General features: G+C 37.7%; 3 protein-coding genes across 5 annotated transcripts in view; 2 read left to right on the top strand and 1 right to left on the bottom strand.

Moving 5' to 3' along the window:
* The window catches only part of LOC118268317 (intermembrane lipid transfer protein VPS13B), a 136,378-nt gene that overhangs the window by 8,173 nt on the left and 101,270 nt on the right, over positions 1 to 26,935 (top strand). For all 3 annotated transcript variants that reach the window (XR_004783024.2, XM_050704327.1, XM_035582796.2), the window contains exons 13-26: positions 1,132 to 1,348; positions 1,747 to 1,979; positions 2,253 to 2,384; positions 3,261 to 3,380; positions 3,993 to 4,050; positions 13,540 to 13,685; positions 14,145 to 14,221; positions 14,673 to 14,813; positions 15,101 to 15,306; positions 16,737 to 16,825; positions 16,974 to 17,269; positions 17,640 to 17,716; positions 22,696 to 22,714; positions 23,510 to 23,632. Coding sequence is in view for 2 of the 3 variants with exons in the window: in XM_050704327.1 (XP_050560284.1) it covers positions 1,132 to 1,348; positions 1,747 to 1,979; positions 2,253 to 2,384; positions 3,261 to 3,380; positions 3,993 to 4,050; positions 13,540 to 13,685; positions 14,145 to 14,221; positions 14,673 to 14,813; positions 15,101 to 15,306; positions 16,737 to 16,825; positions 16,974 to 17,269; positions 17,640 to 17,716; positions 22,696 to 22,714; positions 23,510 to 23,632 (1,934 nt within the window). In the remaining variant the exon portion in view is untranslated. The remainder of the gene's footprint in view (positions 1 to 1,131; positions 1,349 to 1,746; positions 1,980 to 2,252; positions 2,385 to 3,260; positions 3,381 to 3,992; positions 4,051 to 13,539; positions 13,686 to 14,144; positions 14,222 to 14,672; positions 14,814 to 15,100; positions 15,307 to 16,736; positions 16,826 to 16,973; positions 17,270 to 17,639; positions 17,717 to 22,695; positions 22,715 to 23,509; positions 23,633 to 26,935) is intronic.
* LOC118268427 (RING finger protein 17-like) lies at positions 5,932 to 10,815 on the bottom strand. The gene is made up of 4 exons (XM_035582954.2): positions 10,669 to 10,815; positions 8,670 to 8,815; positions 8,185 to 8,339; positions 5,932 to 7,745 (listed from the first exon to the last, which is right to left on the bottom strand). Exons 2-4 carry the CDS (start codon positions 8,787 to 8,789, stop codon positions 6,485 to 6,487), a joined length of 1,536 nt encoding a protein of 511 aa, XP_035438847.2. The 5' UTR covers positions 8,790 to 8,815; positions 10,669 to 10,815; the 3' UTR covers positions 5,932 to 6,484.
* Positions 17,854 to 22,331, top strand: LOC126912416 (uncharacterized). Its single transcript, XM_050704373.1, has 2 exons — positions 17,854 to 18,985; positions 19,354 to 22,331. The coding sequence occupies exons 1-2, from the start codon at positions 18,023 to 18,025 to the stop codon at positions 19,357 to 19,359; spliced, it is 969 nt and encodes a 322-aa protein (XP_050560330.1). The 5' UTR covers positions 17,854 to 18,022; the 3' UTR covers positions 19,360 to 22,331.

The raw sequence follows: 26,935 nt of genomic DNA, 5'->3' as shown, positions 1-26,935 counted from the left end.
CACATTAAAAATGATCGACGACCGCCAAAAACTAAACATCCACACACCAGAATATAAGGCAATAGACAGAGAGGTAAAACGAAAAATCCGCACAGATATACGTACGAAACTCTTCACCGCAACCCTTGAAGAGGTCTTCAAAAAACTTGCAGCGTGCTGGAGTACGAAGGGCGTTGTCGTCGGGGAGAAAAGGTTAACAAACCTCCGTTTCGCCGACGACATAGTACTCTATCTCTTCTTCAGCATCTGAGCTAGGCGGCATGATCAACGAACTCAGCGGGGCGAGCCTTGAGGTTGGACTGAAGATGAATATGTCGAAGACCAAACTAATGACCAACAGTGTCAAATATTTTAGAAGTAGCCTATGGCGCAGAAATGGAATACGTCCATGAATACATCTATCTGGGCCAACTAGTCTCTTTCCAGGCGAGACAAGAAAGAGAAGTTGCTAGACGCACCGAAAACCCTGGAAGAGCTAACATTGGTCCATGGGGGACCTAATGACAGGAAACCTTCCATTAGCACTTAAGAAGAAACTCATGGACGTGTGTATTCTGCCCATCCTAACCTATGGCGCTCAAACTTGGTCTTTGACACAACATCAGAAGTCCAAACTCAAGGTTTGCCAGCGGGCCATGGAGCGCAGTATCTTAGGAGTTCGACTGTCGGATAGACTAAGAAACACCACGCTGCGCTCCATGACTAAAATAATCGACGTTGGTCATAAAGCCGCCAGCTTGAAGTGGAATTGGGCTGGTCACGTCTGCCGCATGTCGGACGAGCGGTGGGCAAAACTCACTACTGAGTTTTTCCCGCTCAACGTCCACAGACGTTCGCGGCATTTGCCCAAATTAGGAGATGGCGGGACGAACTCGACATCTATGACAAGGATTGGCCGAAAAAGCTTTAAACAGAGAGGAGTGGAACAGGGTAGGTCCTTTGCCCTGCAGTGGGCGAATGATCGTCCCAATCCATCGGCTGAAAGTGAATTTGAAATCTGAAAAAAATGTTCAGTCTTTAACACATTGAACGCCGTGGTATTCACCGGTGACCGACTTTAGCGGAGGATTTGCCTTCAACAGTTTTCTATTGGCAGTCAAATATTTAAAGAATTGTCTTATTTCTTTGTAGATATGCCAAGGCGAGTGCTAACAGTGGAAGAGAAGGAAGCTCTGACGGAGAACTTGCCTCAGCGTCGTATAAAACTGGAGGTGAATGGCGCACTGGTGCGTTTGATACCGTGGAACCACATCCTGGGCGACCGCCAGCCCACGCCTGAACCTATCGCATTGGAGGTCGAGTTACCCTATGCTAGTGCCGTCATCATGGCTCCCTTGTATCCACATAGGTATGTAATATTCCTATAAAAAATAATTTTATCTTCTGTTTTAATTGTAGTTACTGGTTTGTAGTCGATGTAGTAAAATATATCCTTATATTATCCTTCGTTTTTTCATACTTTTAAGTACCAACTGTTGAGCAAGTAGTGTAATATTTTAAGCCGTAGCCTAATGAACCGTTAGGATTTTTTATCGAAATTCTTATTCAAACCTTTGTTTCGCTCCCAAATCGTTTCCAAATTTTCGGAACCTTTTGCGAGAAAACATTGTTATTTTTACAATCATTTACATCAGTTTGAGGGTTAAAAGCTAAATGTGTGAATCAGTATTTACTTCTTCGGAATTCCTGCATTTAGTTATTATTTATCTCGTTACTTGTGAGTTACATTTGTATCGTGTATTTCAGGGTGTGTTCAGCAGCCAGTCAGATGCCGAAAGACTCGGGATCTCTATGGCAAGGCGCGAGACGGCACACCACCGTCACTCTCAACTCCATACAGATCAGAGTGGCAAATGCCGAAAGCACTGAGAATCGGCCCTGTGCACGCGCAGACATCAAGCTAGTCACACATCAACTACTCTACAAATCCTTTTTCCAGGATAGAGACTCCATTGAGTTCGCTTATCATTTGAAAATTAGTAAGTTTGTGTTTTATACTTAAGATTTACTTTTTTTAAGGCCTGCTCGAAACGTGTTGACCAGATTGGTTGTTACATCGGTCTTTAAAACAAGATTAGTGGGCGAAATAAAAATGTACACATCATCAATCAGATCTCAGAAAGTAACATTTTAAATCGTGTTTTAAGGCTATAAGTTTCTGTAACTCTAATAAAAAAAAAAAACAAATTATAAAGTACCAAAACGAACAATTAATTTAAAAATACTGACTAATAATACTTTTCAATTTGCAGAGGAAATGAGCATATGCGGATCTCTCCCGCGGCTGCAGGCAGCATATCATGTTCCTATGTCATTGTTCATAGAAAAACGGTCCATCGCACTAAAACATACTACACTACCTAGAGACGCACTCAGTGACCAAGGTGAGTTTATTAGTGCATGGATAATAAAGTTTTAGATTCTATATTCTGCAAGCAATATGTTTAATGATACCAGTCCGCCACAACCTTCCAAAACCGCTGCAACTCCTCTAAGCCTGGATCTACAACTAAAATGTCTGGCAATAATAGATTCATACCATGATAAATAAAAAATAACATTAAAATGGTTTGAAAAGTTGGACCTGTACAAATGCAATAACTGTCTTGGATCCCACAACGAAATAAATCAGGAGATATTGCAAGAAGAAAATAACGATAGTTTCCCACTTCCGTTGGTACATTTAATGCAGGAGACAGAATGACTATAAAGGCACAGAAGCGACTGTACAACTGGGACAATCCAGGTTGCCGAGAACCATGGACATTTGACTTAAAACTAAATGTGTCATATGTGTGAACTGTTATATCTAGAAACAATATCTTTAAAGTAACTTTATTTATACCTACAAAGTATAAAAATCAACTGCACTCTTAATTGTAATGTTTTCCGCCTTTTTATTTATACATAATAGATTTTGTTGACTACCTTTTTATTCGAGTGGTCGCAAGTGTGACTGCTAAACAAGGGGTCTCGGGTTTGATTCCCGAGTCGGGCAAAGTTTACGGCTTTTTTCGGATTTTCGAAAATTCCTCGGTAGCAGCACGGACTCTGGAATTGGGTCAAGTATATGGCAATAGGCTCACCCCCTATTACATCGGACTTATAACTCAAATGGTGAAAAGTGGGTGTACATTGTATAGCGGCACTACGTGCCGTAATGTGCACCTCTGCCAACTCCTTCGGGGATAGAAGGCGTGACATTGTGTGTGTTTATTTTGTATCAACTGCTGACAAGGTTCATAATGCATTGTTAACAGACGCAGTGGCTATCGACCTGGCGCTGGAGGACTGCACGTTGCGGGGCTACATGACGGACAACGTCAACATGCATGTCGTCACGGTGCACTCCGCCAAAGCCACCGCCCTACATGAACCCAGTAAGTTTGCACTACACTTAACAACAATGAACTTAGATATTCGATCACTCACTAAGAGACGGGCAATAAACAACTGGTTTAGGTGAACTAAGGGGTTCATTAATCACGTGAGGCTAAATTAGGGGAAGACGGGGATTCAACAAATAATCACGAAAATTCAAAGGGGATCCCCGTACTGGGGCCTTAATAAAATATCACGAAAATCAATTTTTAGTTTGATGAACAACTCCATAAAATAGTATAATTATACATTTTGTCATTCTAAAGTTTAAAAATATAGATTATTAATTATAGGTACTTGTACTACCTATAAAATGGTAACCCACTTATATTTATCTAAAACTTCACCACATGTGATTAATGGACCTGCCCGAACTGGGTATAGACCGTGTGGAGTATGGCCTTGCTTCATCCCGAGTGCGAAGGCTGTGAGAACCCCCTACCTCTTTTTAAAGGGGGTTCTTTGTTCGACAGAGAGATGTATTCTGACTAATAATGATAAAAAAAATATATTAATTTTATTATCATATTCTAGTCAATTATTATCTTAGAAGATGACACAAAATAGTTTATTGTTGGCATTGGTGTAAAAATCAATTATTTTTATTACAGAGGCTGGCGTTATGAAACAAGCGTGGCTCTTCTCCGCTCCCGATGCGCCCACCACAACGTAAGTAACCTAGCACGTATTGATCTTTAGGTTTATGCAAAAATGGACTCGGGACTAGTCTCTATTTTTAAATAAAAGAAAAACACATGTGCTAAAGGAGATTGCCACGAGGCAGGGGGCCTACTCTAATTCAACGAACGAACGAAAAAGCTTAGCAGATTGCATACTACAATTCTATTTCTTACGAACTTTCGTGAACAAAAATAAACGAGTGAAATGAAGATAAATAAATAGGTTTTAATATGAAATTAAAAATAAAAAGTTACTTTATGTAATTCTATTAGTAAATCAATAAAACATATGGACAAAGTTTAAACGAAACTTCGCATTCTAGAACCGGAGTAGCCCTACAGGCTTGTCCTAAGGTACACGACCTTGTTATAAGGATAACGTAAATATATTGTTATGTTTTTGTATTTACGGCGTTTTTATATACAACTAGCAGATCCCAAGAATTTTGTTTCTTCGAATTTTCTTTTGCGTTTTTTCGTTGTTTCTTCTTTACATAAGAATCGTCTGATTCTGATAACAAACCCAACAAATAAAAAATACGAATTCGGTTCAGCTGTGAAAATACCGATAAATTAAAACAAATAGTATTAAACGATTACTTATTTAAAACTCTATGAAAAAGGAAACTGTTTGTTTACATTTCGTTAAATCAAAATTATTAGATTTAAATAAAGCAACATTTATATACTCCTGTCATAGATTTGTGTGCCTCTAACGTAAGTACTGTAATTACTTTGATTAAATACGAGTATTGAATTCACGGAGTTGAGTTTGAATAAATGTTATAATTGGTTAATTGATCACTGTCGTTGTGGCCCGGAGGTTTAAGACGCCCGTATCTGATGCATCAGAGTGCAGGTTCAAAACCTATCAAAGGCACGTTGTGATTAATGCTCAAACCTTCTCCGTGTGAGAAGAGGCCTTTGGTCAGCAGTGGCCATATGCAGGCTGTTGATGTGTTGTGATAACGAAACCTTCTTACGGTATTCAGTACATGCTTTTTCTACTACATACTACCAAATTAAGCTAATAAGTTCTTCGAGTGAATATTTTAGTCTTAGTGCTGTTCTTTGTGAGATATATCTCACAAGGATGTTGGGGCCGCTTTAATATAATTAATATAAGTGGTTAAAATCCGTTCTAGCTAATATATTGCACTAGCTACTTCCGCGCGGTTTCACCAGCTCCTATTGGTCATAACGTGATGTTTTATACTAGCTACTTCCGCGCGGTTTCACCAGCTCCTATTGGTCATAACGTGATGTTTTATAGCCTTCCTCGATAAATGCGCTATTCTACACAAAAATAATTATTCAAATCGGACCAGTAGTTCTGGAGATTATAAGGCTCTATAACTTTTTTTACATTTTATAAATAAATGCGAACAAACAAACAAACAAACTCTTCAGCTTTATAATATTAGTATAGATGAGAAATTATATTGATTAGTAATAATAAATAACGATTTGTTTAAGTTTTGATTCTTTTATTGAACACCTAAATTACACCTATCCATAACATTCAATATAGTCCAGTGCTATACCTGTAAAGGAATGAATATGCTTTTCTATCATTTAATTATTACGAACACCTAAATGACACCTATCCATAACTTTCAATAAGCAAGTCCAGTGCTATAGCTGTATACGCTGGTTTGGCAAACTTCGTATCGCCTCAAATATTTGTTTCTCACTTTTTAAATCTTCCCTAAACAATCACAAATAATTCAAGACCAAATTAGCCAAATCGGTCCAGCCGCTTTCGAATTTTAGCAAGACTAACGAACAGCAATTGATTTATTACCTATTATAGATTTATTAGATATTGAGTTGACCTCTCATAGGTTATTTAAATTAGAAAACCAAAAAATACTTTCTATAATTTATTTAACTCAAATCAAAAGTACAATACATTAAGCATAACAATTAAATAAAAATAAAATTTAGCAAAAATTAATAAGTAAAATTTAAGTTAAAAGTGTATGAAATATGACACAAATAACTTTTATGAACAATAACGTCGTGTAGGAGTAGCACACGAATCAAACTGCAAAAGAACTTACATTAAGCGCTGCGCATGTAACATGAGTAGGTAATATAAACACATATACACATGTACATCTTATTAAGCCATAGTGGTAGTACATAGAGAGTAGTAGAGTTTAACAAATCAATTGTATCACTCTCGATATATACAGGTTTAATGGGTACTTTGTTAGACAATGATGAATAAGTTGGTTATAATTCTAACAACAATATAACAATATTGGGTTTTCTCCTGTGTCGTGGGTACATTTTATAAACATACAAGTTCACATATTATACATGATTTTAATTAATTTTAATTTTAAAGTTACCCATAATCTAGTTGATACAAAATGAACAAAACAATAGTTTAAAATCTATCCGAAATGTATCCAAAATCAATTACATTTAATTAATATATTATCGTCTATAAGTTTTTGGTATACCAAATCTCTATTTCCAAATCTTAGCTCCACCAATGGTATAAGACCTTCGTAACCCATAATGGTTACTACGTAAGGTCCTGTTTCCAAGAAAATTGCAGCGTATCTTTTTGCTAAATCACTGATGTCTATTTCGCGGTTCACGCGCAAGCCGAATAATTTGGCAGTTACATTGGCTGGAGGAAGGTTAAGCCATTTTTCACTGATCTCTCTTATATGAGCTAACGGGATAAACTCAATGTCACAATGGTCGGCATACTTTATCTTAACGAGACTTTCTCTCTTGCTGAAATGTAATATTGATGCGCGGTACCACCGACTGTCTTCTGGACACAGTACAATGCATGGTTTGTTTTCAAATATTCCGTTCAACGGTGGCATGTTCATACCTTCAGACTGGAGCTCTCGGTACATATATTCATAAAGCATTTCTATATTTTCATCTTCGCAAAAAATATCTAGTGGTAACTTGTTAGCATCGTTAATTTCACAGATATCGCATAAATATTTTGTACCGCTATATTTCGGGTATGTAACGAACTTGCCATGACTTGCAGACTCTTGGTCCTCCTTTGAGCTTAAATCAGACGAATTTGGCGAATCACATTCAATTGTATTTTCTTGGTTCTTTTTCTTGTTCTTCTCATCTGGACTATATTGCATGACGGGGGCTTTTGTAATAGCATCTTCGTATTTAGCCATTTCGAAATCTACCAAGTGGTCGTTTACCCACAACTGGTCATACTTTAATTCTACTGGCAACACTCCGTCTACTGCATCGCCTACCACTTTTACAGAGCATTCCTTTTCAACAATAGATTTGCGAAGGTAGTATAATGCCTCTCTGTCCCATTGGTTGCCTACAGGACGTATACGATTTAACATACACTTGAGTGCTTGTGTCGGGATGTGGCGGAGCGGAACACTTTTTCTTAACTTTGCAAAGGGGACTGTCACATCATAACCATAATCGATGTAATGAACGAGACACGTTAAATCTTGTTGATTGACTTGAATTACTCTTCCTCTGTAGGACTTGTACACCTCCTCTAATACTACGCACGGTTGTCCCACCCTCCATTTTCTAAGCAATGCTTTAGGGTCAGGGCCCTTAAAATTCAAATGATATTGGACATTTATTGCGTTACGAATAAGCTCCCGTGTGTGTTGTTGATGAACGTCGTGTAAGTAAACCATTCCGTCATCGCTTATGCACCTGTAATAAGAAAATACAAATATTAAGCACGTATATACATATTAGGAAAATCAATTAACTTTCAAAGTTTGAACAAACAAAACCATTACTATTTAGAACTTTCCACTCTTAAAGACGTAATAGTTAAGCTGTAAAACTATGTGATTATTTCGACTGGTACTAAGCTATGTAGCTAGGCGAGTACAATGTCTTACGAAAATGCGCAGTTCGAGGATGCGATGTATCAATAGTAGGGAAGCCATCAGCACGGATCTTTCCATATAAAAAACCTTAGCTGAGTCCATTTCCACCAGTGCTAAGCTACGTGTACCAATGAATATTATTATTGGATGCCAAATGCATCGACAGCAACGTAGCATAGCACATCTCTGGTAAAAAAGCAACTTAATTAAGTTCAAAAAGCAACATTAGTAGTCTCAACATCATATTCGATACTTACGTTATAAGTGCATCAAATTCTGGGCATAAGAGAGGTTCTGGTGGCAACCAGTCTAAAAGGAAGGGAGGACTGGCATCTTCTTTGGCAACGTTATTGTTATCTTCATCCTCATGAGATACATCTTCTGACTCTTTGGTGTTTTTCTCAGTGGAATCCTGGAGACAAACATAAAATAACTTCATCAAAATACATTTACCTATATCGAGCAATATCAACTGAAGAGAAGGCTTTATACATTGTACATTGTATAATTAGGTATAAATACTCTATTATATTATTTTTATAAATTGCATACATAGGTATTATTTATTTATTCGGATTTTTATAACACTATAGTATAGGTAGCCTAACAGTTTTACATGTTTTTTAAATAACAATTCTATAGCTATCTTAATTAAAATAAGGTACTGAGATCTGACATAATAATACAATTAAATAATATAGCAAAATAAAAACATAAAATGTAAATTATAGGTTTTACTTACGGGTTGAGGTTGGTCAGAGACGCTGAGACCCGCTGGCATCTTATTCTTAGTCAGCAAAATTTCATCCGTCATATTTTCAGATGAAATTTCTACTGTTTCACCAGTAACCTTTTCTGCCATTGCGTTCTTGAAGATTACTTCTATATCTGAAAAAATAACATTATATAATTATATTAAAAGTAATCAAGATGGTGTAGTTAGCATGTCGTACCGAGCTCATTTCAATGTTGCAGAAAACTGAAACATCCGTCCTAAGTTCTTCTATTTATTTTAACCGTTGCGTCACACTAAGATTTTGTCCTGTATCGTGGGTGCGTTGACAATCAAATTTTCTTATACACATCACACTTTGACCTAAAACAGCGTTTTGTGGATCGGAAAAAGAGTTACTCCGAGCGGGAATCGAACCCGCTACCTATAATATGCGAAACTATTTGTATATTTGTAACTCCTTCACGTCAAAAAGGTTGAAGCTACAGCCTTTTTGACGTGATGGACTGTCCATTCCCGCTTGTAACCCGCCTTAACACAATTGCTAAGGTATTGTTTTCGATACAAAATCGTTACTAAGGATCGTTATCGTCGTTCGTTCGGTTAAGCGAATCGTTTAAGTAATTATTAAATGCCTTTGAGTACGGCAGTGCATATCTTTGTTTTTATTAACATTTACTTGAGCTGCGTAATATTTAGACAGTAAATAAGACATTGGTCGCCACATCCGTCCCCCCTTAAGCCACTCAGAAAAATTTAGGTCATCTAGGATGCGCAATCAGTACAATACAATGATATCAACAATATAGACACAAACATAGGAAGTAAACAACACATATACATGCCAGTGTTTACATCCATTGACGATAATGACTATATTTAAGTAAATGTGTATATAAAAGTTTGTAAAGTCCACTAAACAAGAATAAAATGTTAAATTCACTGTGTACAAGCAAAAAAATATTATACATATTATTTTTATTACACGATAACCTCAAAAAATACTATACTCGATTCATATTTTAATATACATTTGAAAGAATTTTCTTTGAACTTCTAACTACTGAGGAGTTGTACCTTCCAGCAACAGCTCATCAACATGAATTTTTGATCATCAGACGTAACCTTCGGATAAGTTACAAATTCCCGATACCGCAATACATACTACACATTTAATGCATTCATTTTTAAGGAAATCTGTTATTTGCAGTAACAAATTCATGTAATTTACTTTTTAAACGAGTGCATTTTTTTCTATGTGTGGGTATTCTAAACATTGCTAGTCTGCAAGTCACCTTAAAATTTTAAGAAGGCTATTAAAATTCTTTAAAGGTTGGCCAAAAAAGGAAACCAATAATACGACACTACATAAATTAGTAAAAAATCCCATTGGCATGAAGTCTTTGATGCATTATTAATCCGAAGGGAAATATAAATATACTCATTTAATAAATGTTAATTTTCTATACTTTTCCGTATTTTTTATCTATGATTTGATGAAATTGTAGATTAATAATTAGCGATAAGGTTATTTATGAAAGTTAAAAAAAAATCTCGCGTATGTAGCAATAATAGTCTACAATTGTTAGTAGATAATTGTTGTATGCAATACAATATAATATATTTCGTAAAAATCAAATATTAAGGTGTTTTGCAGTTATTTGTTTTTACCCTCGGTATGAGTAAAAAACTAGCGCGCCGGGAATTAAGTCGACTTATATTTTTTGTTTTGTCGAGTTGTTGAATGTTTTTGTCGCGAAATTTATGAAAAAAATGCTTGTACAGTTGTTTTATTTATTATACAGTTGTTTTAAGTCTAGTTTCACTAATTTCCTTGATATAAGACGCGGGTAATTGAACATTTTTACGAATTTATTCTGCATAATTTGTAACTTATTTAATTTTGTTTTAGCGACAAAAGCGGTTTATATATCACGCAAATCGATCTATGAACCTTGGAGTAAACGGTGTACATAATAATATAGAATAATAAAGAAAAAAAACATACCAGCCGAATTGAGAACCGCCTCCTTTTAAATCCTTTGGTGGAATATTGTTACGCCTAGTGACACAGTATCTAATATATATACCATCAAAAACATCCTGTAAAAAGTCCCAAGTCTCGCACCTCAGTTTTCCTAACGTAAAAAGTAGTGAAAATTTCGGTTATTTTATTTAATCCCTATTTAAGGGACCTTATATCTTAAGTTATTATATACATGGTTATCATATCAATATTACACTTATTTTACGATTAAAAAAAGATTGATTAAGCCATCGCATGAAAACTAAAGTATACCTACTTTTGTTGACATTTCTCGTATTATATTGTTTAGTCTATTTCTTACTATGATTACGAATTACGATGGTCTCTGGCATGATTACTTGCGATGGCCGAGTCAATCTATTTTTTTTATGGTATGGTATTTTATGTTTTTGATGGTATCTCACTTATTTTTGTGGATTCAATTATTCCATTAAACATTGTTTCGTGTTTAAAAAAGTTATTGACAAAGTTCATTTATCTAAAAAACTGGACCGAATTTACAAAATATTCCATTTTCCCTTGATCTACATCACTTCAGTCCCTACGGACTAAACATTAAGTGTATTCTAAATATGAAGCTTCTATGTCTGTTAGAAGTGCCTTATAATTTTGATGATCTGTCAGTCAGTCAGTGACAAAGTTTCGAAACTTTGACAAGTTATAATTATAAACTAATGGTTAAAATTTAATGAAAATTGAAATATACTATGTTTGTGAAATGCCTGAATTACTTGAAAATACCGGCTTTTTGTTTTAAGCACAACGAAGTTATAGGCGGTCGAAATTGGCCTGAATGGCTTCGAAAAAAGGAAGGCCGTGCCGCTTTTTATTTGCTCGACTTGGCGGGGCACTACCGTGCCCCCAGATTCATAGTTAATCTTATGCTAGCGCCAGACATGTGCACACACTTTGAAAACTCTGACATTCATTTTGCCTGTTTGTCTATTTATATTATTATTAATTGTCAATTCTAATACATTTATATTCCATACCTATATATTCCATTTATACTGCACCACTTCTATAAATTCGAAAAGCCTCACATAATTCCACTCCATTTTGACTAACTACTAAAACGCCATTCGATTTTCACACAAGCATTTGATGTTGAACTTTAATAACTTTGATATGCGCTAAAAATGGCAAATGGTACTTGAGTGTTTTAATTATGTGATAATTGCATCAAACGTCCGTGGTAGTCATGTGAACACTTGGATGGACAAACCAGTGCGGTTATGTTTAGCGCCTGCATTATAAATATACCACTACAATGTAGGTTCTCTTAAATAATTTACTCCAACTATGTCTATATTTAGATGTTGTAAAACCAATGTTAGGGTTAGTTTACACAATAGCCGCTAACGTCAAATTCCATTAGCGTGATAATTATTGAGATATTATTATTACCGCGTAAAAGTTGGTGGCTACGCTCGAACGGTTATCGAAATACCCATTCAATGGCAATAGAAGCAGCGTTAGTTCTACCTACGTATAAATTTACGTGACAATACGTAGTGTGGTTGCTTTATTGCCTTAAATACTACTTGGTTAATACCTAAACGGCAATTTTGTTGCTGTTGTCAAGTTGTGATCTACGGTTAACATCCATTATCGCAATAATATTAATGTCATTTCTCATTAGTGTGGCCCCATCATTAATGTTTGTCCCTTGTAATGACAAAAGTAGATAACATTTCCATCTCGCTTGCACATATGGTACAGTAATTACTGCTATACTCTTCAGTTACCTGTTTGCAATTAAATGTCTATTTACCCTACCTTTTTAATTTTTGTGTAGTACTTATGTACTTTGCTTATTCTAATGGAAGATTTATTGGATTTTATTGTGATAATTAATTTTTATTTTATATTTGAACTCTTTTACCTAACTACCCTATCTTTTTAGTTTTTATATTTATACTAGCGACCCGCCCCGGCCTCGCAAGGGTGCAATGCTGATATTAAATACATTAGTTGTATATAAAAATGTGCCCGTGGCCCGCACGCGTTATATTTTGAGTGAAACAATTCCCCTTAACCTCTACTTAGATTTAGATTTAGATTTCAGCCATGATCGTCCCACTGCAGGGCAAAGGCCTCCCTACCTTCCTTCCACTCCTCTCTATTTAAAGTTTTGTGCAGCCAATCCTTGTCATAGCTGTTGAGTTCGTCCCGCCATCTCCTTTTGGGTCTGCCGCGACGTCTGTGGACGTTGAGCGGGCTCCACTCAGTAGTGAGTTTTGCCCACCGCTCGTCCGACATGCGGCAGACGGGACCAGCCCAATTCCACTTCAAGCTGGCGGCTTTATGACCAACATCGATGAGTTTAGTCATGGAGCGCAGCGTGGTGTTTCTTAGTCTATCCGACAGTCGAACTCCTAAGATACTGCGCTCCATGGCCCGCTGGCAAACCTTGAGTTTGGACTTCTGATGTTGTGTCAAAGACCAAGTTTGAGCGCCATAGGTTAGGATGGGCAGAATACACACGTCCATGAGCTTCTTCTTAAGTGCTAATGGAAGGTTTCCTTTCAACCTCTACTTACCATGAAGATTTCCTGCTATCTCTGGAATATCTAAATTCATACCTACATTACTTATTTAGTTTCTACATTTTTGTCTATTTATTTAATTTTTACAACAATTATTACATTACAGAATGTCTTCATATACAACGTTCACAGCTTTCTTAATAGGCTCATGATCATAATATCTCTGCCAACACGATCAAACAGAATATTGCGCGGGAGCAACGATGGCACTTGTTTGATACGTAGTACGAGTACGTAATATAACGTACGTAGTACATGATGCTATGTATGTTTGTTTGTCCAGTCCCTACCTTCGTGCTGCGATCCAATGGTGCACCGTCCAGGTGGATAACTCGTTCGATTACCTGGGCATCTGGACGGAGCCCGTAGCCTTCTCCGTGGACCCACTGCTCATAGCCTGGCTCGCCTACAAGCCCATTGTCAAGTCTGGTAAGTAGATACTCAACTCGATTCAACAACGTCACCCTCTTTTTATCTCCGAAGGGGTAAGCAGAGGTTCACATTACTACACGTAATGCCCCTATCCCTATACAATGCACACCCACTTTTACCATTTATGTTATAAGTCCCATGTAATAGGGGGTGAGCCTATTGCCATATACTGGGCACAATTCCAGACTCCGTACTACTACCTACTGAGAAATTTTCGAAAAACCGAAAAAAACCCAGTAATCCTTTGCCCGACCCGGGAATCGAATCCAAGACATCTTGACTGGTAGTCGTACTTGTGACAACTGGTCCAACGAGGCAGTCAACTCAATTGTTTTGTGATAATATTGTGAAACTTGATAATTATGTGAAGTAACCTACTTAGCTTTGTTGCGATATTTTTACAAAAATCAACTAATGACTAAATTATTTTAATATTTTTATAAAATTTGTTTACAGAGGCGTCTCTGCCGGCCGCTGTGAAGAGCTTGTCACAAACGCAACAGATATCGTTTCGACGCCGCAGCACACCACCGGTCAGTATAACTCTTGTAACTTTTATAAAGGATCAATTTTTATAAAGGAGACTTTTGATATCAGCCACAAGACGTCTATTGCTGAACATAGGACCGCGCAGTTATTATCTTTTATTTTATGTGTCAAATGTGTCTTTTCATGCATGAGTGTGCGGTTCCGAAACCTGGAAAGTACTAATAACTCATTTCGAGTTATCTGTATTTTATAAGGGTATTAGGACACCAGATACCAGTGATATACAGTGAAAAATACATCGCGAGGGAACTAAGCTTATAATTTCTAATTATAAGTTTGAAATCGCCAACCCGCCTTGAGGGAGCGTGGACATTAATTCTCCGTATGAGTCCTTTGCTCAACAGTGGGCATTTATGGCTGTTAATGTGGTGTGATGATGGTTTTTGCATATTTTCTGTGGAATCCATGTTTTAAGTAAGAAAGTTGTCATTTAAGTCATCGAGTGGCCGCGGCGGCAGCAGAGCGGGGTCGGGACAAGGGGCGGAACTGATTCATTTCCGCTCGCGCAGTTACGGGTCGAGTAGCGAGCCGAGCGAGAAGAAAGACAAAATTCCTGCACCCAAGATCGTACCGCAGGTTTGTTGGTTTTTAGCTTCGTTTCTATTTTCTAGGCTATTAGAGAGAGATAGAAAGAGTGAGTGAGAGGGTTTGAGGGAGCTGGGGGGAAGAGAAAGAAAGAGAGCGACGGGTCTCCCCCCTAGGGGAGAGATTGGGAGAGAGAGGATTAGGGGGGAAAAAGGAAAAATACAGACCGGAGAGAAGGAGAAAATTAAAGGAAAAGAGAATCCAACTATAAAGGGCGTCAGAAGACAAAATTAGGTGCCACAAAACTTATGAAAAGGTGATGTACGTAATATTTACAGTTCACAAGCCAGGAACATGAGGCGATTGCGTCAGGTGAGAAAGTGTCCGAGCTGTACCGACGGCTTCGGGGAATGCTCCTCAACGTGGAGCTGGGTCTGGCGCTAGTGTACGTTACCATGAGCACTGCGTCCGCCGTAGATTGCCACACCCTCAGAGACGCCATGGAACGACACGCCTCAGCCGCACACAGAGTATTGGCTATATGGTAAGCTTTACAATTTTTTACATTACCATTCGATACACAATACATGTGTGTACACCACTCATGACTGCCTCACACTTACTAGGTGCGATTGCTGAACGAAGAATCCTAGACGAGAAAAGGGATTTCCGATTTCTAAAATTTTTGATTTACTACTATATGTTATGCTAAGTCTTAAGTTAAGCAAATGTAGTTTATGATAAGTTAGTGCTAACTCTGAAAAAGGCCGTTAAGCGGTACAGTACTGTCAACGGATCTTGGCAGGTCTGAACTACGTGCAGAAGGCTGCGCAATAAGTCTTTTTTAGAACCAAATGGTGGCATGAGGCGAGGTGCGGGGGGCGGCGATCTAGGCTAGAGATTGACCATTTCCAAATACAATTGACCCTTTATCGATCAAATATCGCAATCGATATTTTTATTTAGAGTTTATTGTTTTTTTATATGATATATTAAACGAAATAAAATTTAGAAATGTAGTTAATTTTGTCATTAATAAACGATATTTCGACATGAAAATAAAACTAAAAGAAAGTATTTTCTGAATTGAAAGTTATGATTTACTCGAATATCAATTATCATTAACGACTATTTGAGTAACGACTGTTTAAGAAAATTTAAAACATCAATATAACATTGAAAATAAATATATTTTTGTGTAATAAGTAATGTGACTCGTAGTAATCGATTTTAAGAAAATCGATTAAACAACACCCTCACGCACGCCACTTGGACATCCCTTTTTGGTTACTTCGTGAATCTTCATGCTTATTCAGCAATGCTCGGTACCCGGTAATATGTCTCTGTCACACGTTAGGTTCGGCGTTGTGTTAGTGTCACTATCTCTTTCTGAGTGCAGTCGGTAAAAACTTTTCGTATATTTCGTTATTACTGTTGTTAATTTTTATTGTTAAGTTTTTAAGTATTATGTTACTTTTTGTTTAGTGTTTAAGTTAATTGCAATTAATTTGTGCAAATGTCAGTTGGCACTTATATTATTAAATATGCCACCAAAATACAATAGAGTTTCAAATCTCTAAGCGAGAAAACTCATTTATGATTTAACGCAGTTTATGAAAAAATAATATATTTGGTTTATTTGTACTTCGTCACTGATTATTGAATTTTATTAGTACATTAGGTTTATAAAAAATAATATTGCAGTAATAGTTTTGTACACGAATGTACATGCGCGAAAGTTCGCAAAGCCTAACTTCAGACCTGCCAGGTCTCGTTGACAGCACTGTACATTATATTTAAACTTAGACCTGTAATATCTTAATATGCAAATAAAGAATTTGAGTTGGAGTTTGAAAAAAGTGTTCTACCTTCTACCTAACTTGTGAGAAGAGGATATTACGTATTTTAGTATAATATATCTTTGCCAATCTTCATGTGAACAGAAAGAGGTGATCTTATGTCTATGGTTTCTAGTCTCGGCCGCCTGTCGATGCACTCCAGCACTCTTAACAATCAGCTGTGGCAGAGCCTACGACACGATGGACCTACCTTCATATCAGACAGTGAGTATAGTATACAACATCAATTTATAGTTTATGCGAACAACTACTCGCCATGCACGCTATTTTTTGCTTCTTAGGAAGTACTATTGCAGTCAGATAAAGCATTATGTAACTTCTGTTTATAAACCAGAATTTCTCCTATTTTCAGAGCCAAAAGATGATTCGTTTCCATGGAAGATAAGTCTCGCGGACGTGTCCTGCTACACACTAGAACTGCCTCGCTTATCAACGGCTACTGATGTCATGGGGCAGGAGAAGGCGGGGATCTCAGCAGGCCTGAAGTCCAAGCTGAAAATATCTGGAAGTCCCAAGGCTAATCGGAAGACGGTGCTGGAGCTGGTCACCACCACCATCACAATATCCGTCGTTACTAAGGCACTGCAGTACAAGACTATCTCCAGGAATGATCTGAAGAAGGCTCATACTATTTCAGAAGAAGATCGGGTCAGTTATTTTTTATTATTATAACTTTTTTTTTACTTAAGAAAAATGCCCCATGTTTCTTTTTTCTCCTGTGTCGTGGACGCATTTAAAATCATACAATTTCACATACACGTCATGACACCGTTTGAAATCACTACATAGTATAAAACATAGTCCCTGTCCTTTTGTATGCTTAAATCTTTAAAACTACGCAACGGACTTTGATGCCTTTTTTTAAAAGATAGATTCAGAGGAAGGTTTATATTTATAATGTATTACAATTTCACCCAAGCGAAGCTGGGGTGGGTCGCTAGTAATAAATAAAAGACTTGTTTTTAAAATGTGATGTCCAGTCAATACCGTGCATGTCAATAATTTTGATTGGTTACAGAAAACGAAGTACTTTACAACCGGAATGGAGTTCAAGCCGACAACTTTGAAGGAATTCGTTCGTGGTCCATCCAGCAGGTAAATGCCTTTCATTTGAAAGAAATGCAGAAAGTTGTAATAATCTATTCTTATAAAAGGAAGATCAAATTAAGTTTTTTTAAAAAGAAACACACTAACAATCTGTAGTGTAAGCGCATAATCTGTGTACAACATCAGTTGTCAACGTCAGTTGTCAACGTCAATTGTCAACGGCGTTTTGAATTATACCGAGCTACAAATGGGCTGTGTGTTTATTTGTGAGCTTCCCCAGTACTAAATACTATAGTGGCGACGAGGACAATTAGTTACGGTTTTGCGTGCGCATTCAATCTACAGTGTGTCACAATGTCGATTGGTAAAATCAAAGAGTTCGACATGCGGTCGGGGTTATGGACGTCTTATATGGACAGACTTGAGATGTACTTTAAGGTGAACAAGGTCACGGACGAAATGAAGTTACCGACGATGATTGCTAGTATGGGGGATGAAGCTTACGAGTTGCTGGTTAATCTCGCTAGTCCAAACAAGCCTTCGGAATTATCTTTCGTACAAGCTGGTGATTTGATGCAACAACACTTACAACCGCCGCCATCTTCGTTAGCGGAAAGATACCGATTTCGACAGAAACGGCAAGGTGCTACGGAGGATGTGGCCACATACGTAGCGGAACTGAAGAAATTGTCGCGGAATTGTAAGTTCAACACCAATTTGAACGAAAACTTACGCGACCAATTTATCTGCGGGCTGCGCAGTGACGTCATTCGGCAGCGGTTATTTGCTGAAAATGACACCATAAATTTTGCGGAGGCGGTCAAGTTGGCGTGTTCGTTAGAAGCAGCGGAGAGGGACGCAGCTGTGGTTGAGGGGAAAGGAGCATCAGAGGCGAGGAGTACGTGCTCGGTCCATGCGCTAGAAAAGTGCGCGGGGCGTGTCGGACAAGGACGCGGGCGCAGAGTTGGCGGAGCGGGACCGGTAGCACCGACAGCTAGAGGCCGCACGCGGCCGGTCAATGTCAGGATGACGGGCTCAGCCGGGTCGGTGAACGCAGGCTGCGCAGCATGCGGGGCGGCGAATCACGATTTTGACAGGTGCCGCTATCGGAACTTTGTGTGCAGCAAATGTCAAAATGTGGGTCACTTGCGGCGGGTGTGTCCTGAGTGGAAAGGTCGAAGGTCGCAGGGAAACAATGACGGTCAAGAAAAAGCGATTAGGCGCGGATTTCATTTCGGAGATCTCGACTACGGGACCAGTGATGAAGAAGGGGTTATCGAAGATCTAAATCTCATGGCATTAAATAATTATAAGGCGGTGAGTTTACCCATTCTTATAGATAACATTCCAATTGTAATGGAGATAGACACTGGCACAGCCATTTCGTGTATAAATAAAAATGTATATGATTTGTATTTTGACCATTTGCCTATTAAAAATGATAATACTATCCTAAAATTTTATGATGGCTCGAAAATAAAGCCCTTGGGTATAATTAAACCGTCAGTGTGTTATGATGCCATAGAAAAACAATTAGAATTATTTGTCATTGAGAATGGTACCACATCTTTGATTGGGAGACAGTGGTTGGCAGAATTACAAATAGATATTCCAAAGTTTCAGTGTAATTTTATCAGGAAGGATGACAAACAAATTGATATTGTGTTGTGTAAATTACTTGACAGGTATAAAGAACTGTTCAGTGGAGGGCTGGGACGGTACAGGGGGGGCAAGGCAACACTGCGGGTGCGTGAGGGCGCGGAACCCGTATTTCACCGAGCACGGCCCCTGCCGTATGCACTCCGTGAGCGCGTCGACGCTGAGCTCGATGCGATGCTGCGCGCCGGCGTCATCGAGCCGGTGGACTGCTCGGACTGGGCTTCTCCACTGGTGCCTGTTAATAAGGCTGACGGTACGTTACGTATTTGTGCGGACTACAAGTCTACTTTAAACCCCGTTTTGCTGGTCGATCGTTACCCACTTCCTAGAATTGATGATGTTTTGGTAGGGTTAAATGGAGCTCAATATTTAAGCAAAATAGATTTATCTAATGCTTACAATCAGATTGTGTTGGATGATTCCAAAAAGTTTACTGTCATTAACACACACCGAGGGTTATTTCGATACAATAGGTTAGTATATGGCTTAGCATCTAGCGTAGGAATTTTCCAACGCATTATGACAAATTTATTACAGGGCATTCCGCATGTGCAAGGGTTTCTTGATGACATCATCATAGGAGGTCAGACTAGAACGGAGCATTTACAGGCCCTTGAGGCTGTTTTGAAGCGTTTAGCTGACAACGGATTAAAGTTAAGGAAGGATAAATGTGTTTTCTTGGTAGACAATGTTAAATATTTGGGGTATGTGATATCAAAAGATGGAATTAAAGCGGATACTTCTAAGATTGATGCTATTCTTAAGATTGAAGCTCCTACCAATGTAACAGAATTACGTTCGTTCCTAGGTATGATTAACTTTTACGCAAGATTTACTAGAAATCTTAGTTCCTTACTAGCTCCTTTGCATAGTTTACTGCGGAAGGAGATTCCATGGGAATGGGACAGTGAGTGCGAGCGCGCATTCGGAGAAGTCAAAAGAGCGTTAGTCAGTAGCGAGGTGTTAGCTCACTACGATCCTAGGAAACCGGTTATCGTGACGTGTGATGCGAGCGCGCGGGGTATTGGAGGGGTATTGGCGCAGCGCGGGGTGCGGGGCGAGCGCCCAGTGGCGTATGCGTCGCGTGCCCTCACTGCTGCGGAGAAAAATTATTCTCAAATACACCGCGAAGCTTTAGCTATTATTTTCTGTGTAAAGAAATTCCATCAATATTTATACGGACGAAAATTTACATTACGCACTGACCATAAACCGTTGGTTTCTATCTTTGGCCCTAATGCCGGGATACCGACTATGACCGCGAGTAGGATGCAGAGGTGGGCCGTCATTTTGTCTGCTTATGACTACGATATAGAATACATTAAAACTAACGAAAACTGTGCGGACGGCCTATCGCGGTTGCCGATCAATACTACTAAACAAGAAAGTGACGTAATTCCGGAACAGACATATTTACACTTTGCACAAGAAGCGTTATTATTGGATAATAAACAAATAAAAACATTTACATTGAAGGATGCCATTCTGAGTAGGGTTTTATCGTTTATACGGGACGGTTGGCCCGAAGTGTGTAGTATAGTAGGTATGCAACCTTATTTTAATAGGAAGTCGGAATTATACGAGGAATTAGGATGTGTTATGTGGGGGCATAGGGTTGTAATTCCTGATGGTTGCCGAGATAAAGTGTTAAAATTAATACATGAGCCGCACATGGGGATAGTTAAATCCAAAGCCATAGCACGTAGCTACGTGTGGTGGCCCGGCATCGACGAGGCGGTGGAGCGCGAGTGCCGCGCGTGCGCCACCTGCGCCCAGCATGCGGACGCGCCCCCAGCGCATCCCCACGGCTCTGGCCCTGGCCTCACCGCCCATGGACTAGGCTCCATTTAGATTTTATGGGCCCCATCGGAGGTAGATTGTATTTGGTCGTAGTAGACTCCATGTCAAAATGGTTAGAAGTTTTTTTGGTTCCTAATACGTCAGCTCGAAGTACTATTTCTAAGCTTAGTGAACTATGGAGTAGGTTTGGCGTTCCTAGGCAGATAGTGACAGATAACGGTCCACCATTTACAAGTAGTGAATTTGCCACCTCTTTACAGGGTGACGGGGTGGAACACGTATTTACAGCCCCTTATCATCCCGCGTCAAATGGGGCGGCGGAGAACGCAGTCAGGACCCTAAAGAAGGTTATTAAAAAGGCTATAGCTGAGAACAAAAATATAGAATTGACCTTGAATAATTTCTTACTGCATTACCGTAATACCGAACATTGTTCTACGGGAGAAAGTCCGGCGATATTACTGATGGGCAGACGTTTAAGGACTAGGTTAGACGCGTTGAAACCAGATAGGGAAGGCAAGGTTCGTGAGTCGCAGCAGCGGCAGGTTAGAGGTAAAGGTGGGGAGAGTAGAGAAGTAGGAGTAGGTGACGATGTTTGGTACCGTCAGTATCTAAAGGCAGAAAAATGGCAACCAGGATCTGTGATTAAGTCAACAGGAACTAATGATTATAAAATTCTTGACGATAAGGGTAACGTTCACCATAGACATCTCGACCAGCTAAAGCGTAGAACGAGGAGTTCGCTTGTAGTCCCCACAGGTACGAGACCGTCTTCCGTGGACCCTCAGACTTTGGAGCCTGATATCCAGGCGGAGATCCCATCTGAGCGGACCGTAGTTCGAGGCGAGCAGCTGGGTGAGCCCGGGGGTAAGATAGGTACCAATACAGAGTCCGTTGAGGATTTAGGCATGCCAATCAGTGAGGACTTTACCACGCCTCCTACCACCCCAGTACCGACCCAGCCACGTCCCGTTCGGAGTTGTCGAGTGGGTAAAACCATAAACTATAAGTATTCTTAAGTTAATCATAATTTATGTTAGATATTAAGTAGGTAATAAGTTAGAGAGGGGTAATTGTTGTAATTCTTAATTAAGTGGGGAGGGATGTAGTGTAAGCGCATAATCTGTGTACAACATCAGTTGTCAACGTCAGTTGTCAACGTCAATTGTCAACGGCGTTTTGAATTATACCGAGCTACAAATGGGCTGTGTGTTTATTTGTGAGCTTCCCCAGTACTAAATACTAAACAATCCTAACCTCTCTTTATTTATTTAAATAATCTTAACATGAACAAATCACAAAATAAACTAAATAGGAACTAAAAGTAACAAAATTAGCACAAATAATTGAAATTATAATTAGCGATCACAATTATTACAAATAATAGCACTTGAGAGCACAACCATACAACCGCCTCGCCCGAGCGCCGATGCAAAAGTGAACGACGCACGGTACTGCTACGCTATCCCTTCCACCTGACGTCATCGCGCTTATGTATTAGGATTTTCCTCTAAGACTATATTTACCTTTGAAAATCTCTTATTTACCGATTTTATTTTATTTTTCAGACTACAGAAACCCGCCGACGTAAGTATATGTAGCCGCTTTTTTTTGTTTTGTAACCGCTATCACTCTTGCGATAATGCAATAGGCAAAATAGGCTAGTTTCCTACCTTGAGTGGACTCAATACATTTATCAAATTGTTTTTTTTTTTGTATGAAATACTAGAATTTTTAGAAAAATATCTAGAAAAATTCTAAAATTAACTTGACCATTAAATCTATGAATGAAACTGATTATTTGTGAATATTTCATTGTATTAAAAAGTTTAAATCGTTTATTTTTGACTGTCGAATCTACCCAATAGTCTAGCAGAGTATTGTAAGTATAAGTGTTGCAAAAATAATAGTTTTTGGAGAGTATTGCCTTATATAAGGGTATTTTCCTGAGTAAAAAAATTATTAAGTATTTCTACTTTTCAATACACTAGTATATGTATATAAAAAAGTATACTTGTATTTAAAAAATAGTCGTATTTCACTCATTAATTTGGCATTTAAAAAAAATACATGTCAGTACTCGGTATTTTATACAAAATAGAAAAAAGCATATTTCTTCTTTGACTGTTTGAGACTAGTTATCAATGATTGTATTCTACTACTAGCTGACCCGGCAAACTTCGTACCGCCTCAAACATATTTTTTCTCACCTTTTAAACCTTCCGTGGACTTTTTCAAATAATTCAAGACCAAAATTTGCCAAATCGGTCCAGCCGTTCTCGAGTTTTAGCGAGACTAATGAACAGCAATTGATTTTTATATATATAGATAGAAGATAGATAGATAGGGCTAGGATATAATAATGCTTAATGTTCTTTTCAGACGACGTCACAGACAGAGCTACCTCCGGAGGTGATCACCATCACGGATGGACCGCTGATCTCCTTGGGAGTACATCTGCACGCTGACACTCCGCCCATCATCATCCGGCTGGAACAGGGTCAGGTAATGCTTCTTTTATTTTATTAACCCCCGACGCAAAAAGAGGGGTGTTATAAGTTTGACGTGTCTGTCTGTCTGTCTGTGGCATCATAACTCCCGAACGGATGCAGTGATTTCAATTTAGTTTTTTTCGTATTAAAGGGGACTTATGTGCGAGTGTTTTTAGACATGTTTGATGAAAATCGGTTGAGCCGGTTTAAAGTTATGGGCGGTGAAAGTAACGTAAGCGGGAGATTAACCGAAGGTCTGCAAATATACTGGGATGGGGTCTCAAACGAAAAAAATAAAAAAGAAAATTCTAAAAAGTTTTTAAAAAATTAAAAATAAAATGCAATATGAGTATTTTATAAAATACAAAAATATAAAACCTGCACCAATGTAATCTTTAGCCTACTTATAGAAACAAAAACTAGTAATTAATAAGTAAAAAAAAAAATCAAAGTGAACGAGCTTGACCTTGAATGTAATCTTTACCTTAACAAGAATTGAAATTATAGTAAGTATATGTAATATACTAAGCCTAACTTAACCTAACCTACCTATAAAAAGTATGAAATAAAAAATTAAATTAAAAATTAAAAAAAACCCCCGACATAAAAACTTAATTTCCCTTTAAAAAGTAAAAAATAATAAAAGAAACCTAATCTTAAAGTATCTAAGAATGTACTAACAATTCTAAAAAAAAATACGTCACGTTGGGGGACCGCATGAATACGGACTGCACACCGCCGCCCGCGCCGCTGTATTTCTATTTTCTACGTTATAGTTAAGTACTTAAACATCAATTTACTTTAATGTTAACACCAAGCATGTGATACTTATGAAAAAATCGTAGAGAAGTAAGAAATAATTAGGAGCATTATTAGTACATTCTTAGGTACTTTAAGATTAGGTTTCTTTTATTATTTTTTACTTTTTAAAGGGAAATTAAGTTTTTATGTCGGGGGTTTTTTTATTTTTAAATTTGGAAACACACCAAAGTGAATAAACATGGTAAATATCCCGTCATAAGTTCTAATAATAGTGTTAGTGACCATGTCAGTTTAAAAACTTATAATTTTTTATACTACAACTATACCTTGTGCGCTGTAACAAGGTGCGGCTGACAGATTCAGTAACGTTTCGTATCACTCTTGAAAGTTGCTGCGATTTAAAAATTATGCCTTAGTATTTTAACTGTATCACATTCGTATTATGTTAAATCATTCGGAAGTGTAGTTAATTAAATTAAATCCAACCGGAATGTTCTAGTCTTTAAATAAAATCTAATGAAATGAAAAATAAAGTAAAGTGTTATGCGTATAACGTAAAGCCATAGTCGTGTTTAGTGATGGGATGTACTGCTACGATGGATAGGTAGTCGATGTTTTTTTAGAATAAAAAACGAAAATCGTGCGTCGTTCAATTATCACTCTTAAAAAACCTTTAATTATGTGGGTAAATCTACTGTAGACGCGGCTCTCTCTGCCCGAACCACAGTGACTTTATCTGAGCACAAATATGTAGTAGACATTTCCGGCGCCTTTGATAATGCGTGGTGGTACTTAATCTGAAAGATCGTGGTTGCTTTAGTAACATATACAAACTAATATACACTTATATTCTTCACGGTTCTGTAAAACTGAAACTCTGAAACACCTCAGGGCTCGGTCATAAAATATTTATTTTGACAAGTATTTACACGTAGTTACACTGCACAACTAAATAACACACATATTTAATAAAAAATTAAAGAGAATTAAATGTATGCTGCGAGTATCGATAGCGATAAAAAAACATTTTTCTAATGTCCATCCTTAAAGAGAGACGTCAACGTCATACAGGCATCTGTCAGCCGCACCTTGTTACAGCGCACAAGGTATAGTGGTAACAAATGTTTGGAAACTACAGTTGCTAAACAGTGTTGCAACGAATATTGTACAAGTTTTTACTAGGTACTCGTAATTCGGCTCCTATTAATCGTAGCGTCATTTTGTCACCTATAGCCTTTCTCGATGAAATAAATGGACATAATTATCCGACACAAAAACCAAAATTTTTTCATCCAGTAACGGTGTCTAACTTGCTCAAAAATAGCATAAATGTAGAATATTTGCAGTCATGTGTCTTATAGCATGAATAAGCCCTAACTGAAGCGAACAAAATTATTAATAAAACGTTCTATAATTAATCACTACCAAACATTTATATCAAATTACTATGAATGCGATTTTCAAATTAAATAATTTTGAGTAAATACAATGCCAGTAATACTGACGATATTACGCGCTTCTACTTTCAATCTATGGTACTCCTTCCTTTCCCCCTCATACCTTACCACCCTTCATCCCCTTTCCCCCTCATACCTTACCGCCCCTCAACCCCTCTCCCCTTTATCCCTTTCCCCACTCATCCCCTCTCCCCCTCTTTCTGTATATCAGGTAAGGAAGGCAATTGTTGACTTATGTATTTCGTTTGCAGTTGGCAAGTCCGCCTGCGAGCAGCCCGCTTTCTATCGACCTTGTGTTCGTTTTAAACTTGCCTTCCTTGAAAACTGAATAGTTACGTTCGAGGTATCCTATTCATTTATTATCTCACGTATTACAAATTTTTCCCTCAATATATTTTTTAATCTCATCTTTTAATTGTCCCCAGTTCCCCCAGACTGTTATCGATAGCAATAACATTACTTGTGATAAAGCTGTTCCCATACTACACGGATATGTCTATTTCATGTGAAACATCGCATTCATGGGCGCAAATTGATAACAATACTATTTTAACATACCGTTTGATATTATATTTATAAACAATTCGTATTTAAATTCAATCGAGTTATTTGTTAATTTTAAAAATATGTCTGTAGGTAAAAAGTGTAATTTTACTAAACGAAGAAAATCGACAAAAAAATCTTTGCATTTTTGTACGTAAATACAAAATATCTAGTTTGGCATTTGTTTTTTTGTAAAACTATAGGCATAATAAACATTATGATTATATTATATTGATATTTTATTTTAAGCCACGGTTCTTAGTCCGGTCAAATTAGACATTTGACCCACGACAAATTCACACCTAGCTGAAAATTGGTACAAATGTTCAAATCACAATTATAAACATTGTGTCAAAAGTCCCAATTGATACCGTTTAAGGAAAAAAATTAGCGGGGTAAGAAGGTCCAAAAAATGGGTTTTTCGCGATTTTCTTGAAAACGGTAAGTTTTATCGCAAAATTATCTTAGACATAATTTGTAGATCAGGAAATTTCCTATAAAAATGTATCAATAATTTTTAATATATTCTTGATAGAAAACCTATTTTTTTTTTA

Source organism: Spodoptera frugiperda, chromosome 25 (assembly GCF_023101765.2).
Source record: "Spodoptera frugiperda isolate SF20-4 chromosome 25, AGI-APGP_CSIRO_Sfru_2.0, whole genome shotgun sequence".
Lineage (NCBI taxonomy): Eukaryota > Metazoa > Arthropoda > Insecta > Lepidoptera > Noctuidae > Spodoptera > Spodoptera frugiperda.
The sequence above is the reverse complement of the archived record's forward strand: the minus strand, read 5'-3'. Positions and strand labels throughout refer to the sequence as shown.

What these genes read in the sequence shown, in the direction of transcription:
- LOC118268427 (XM_035582954.2), bottom strand. Translation starts at nt 8,789, where the DNA reads ATGGCAGAAAAGGTTACTGGTGAAACAGTAGAAATTTCATCTGAAAAT. An exon ending in TCTCTGACCAACCTCAACCC is followed by an intron (nt 8,340 to 8,669) that starts GTAAGTAAAACC and finishes GTTTGTCTCCAG; the next exon opens with GATTCCACTGAGAAAAACAC. An exon ending in GAATTTGATGCACTTATAAC is followed by an intron (nt 7,746 to 8,184) that starts GTAAGTATCGAA and finishes TTCTTATTACAG; the next exon opens with GTGCATAAGCGATGACGGAA.
- LOC126912416 (XM_050704373.1), top strand. Translation starts at nt 18,023, where the DNA reads ATGTCGATTGGTAAAATCAAAGAGTTCGACATGCGGTCGGGGTTATGG.